The 405-nt window shown below is 43.0% G+C and overlaps 1 protein-coding gene across 1 annotated transcript; it reads right to left on the minus strand.

Annotated features, from left to right (window-relative positions):
- Positions 1 to 3: 3 nt before the first annotated feature.
- LOC107734747 (activator of basal transcription 1-like) lies at positions 4 to 318 on the minus strand (the record flags this gene model as incomplete). The annotated part of the gene is made up of 1 exon (XM_016546686.1): positions 4 to 318. A coding segment is annotated over exon 1 (288 nt), but the record flags the coding sequence as incomplete, so codon positions are not given.
- Positions 319 to 405: the final 87 nt, after the last annotated feature.

Genomic DNA, 405 nt, shown 5'->3' on the forward strand with positions numbered 1-405 from the left:
CTCTCCGTACACACTCAGCATAGTCCGCATGTGTTTTGGTCTCATCCTCGGAGGAATGTGTCCCAAATACACGATACCAGGGATACAGTTCTTGCCCTTCGGTTTCTCAGGCTCATCTTCATTTATATCAAGGTCAAGAGCTTCACCATCATCTTCACTGTCAGCATCGTCTGCATTCTCCTCCTCCTGCTTCTCATCTTCCTCTCGTTTAGAGTCATTGAACTCTTCTTCATTGACCATGGGATGTGTTTCTAGGTTTGCTGTAACTTCATTCTTCTCCGGAAGAGCCATAATTAGATGTGACAGCTATTAGAGACTAAAATGAGAAAGACGGCATATCATTTACAGTCACTTGCTGTCACCTTACTTACATTTCACTGCTGGTCATATATTCTCTATATAACC

This window comes from Sinocyclocheilus rhinocerous, unplaced genomic scaffold (assembly GCF_001515625.1).
Source record: "Sinocyclocheilus rhinocerous isolate Xijiao unplaced genomic scaffold, SAMN03320098_v1.1 C35204406, whole genome shotgun sequence".
NCBI classification, from domain to species: Eukaryota; Metazoa; Chordata; class Actinopteri; order Cypriniformes; family Cyprinidae; genus Sinocyclocheilus; species Sinocyclocheilus rhinocerous.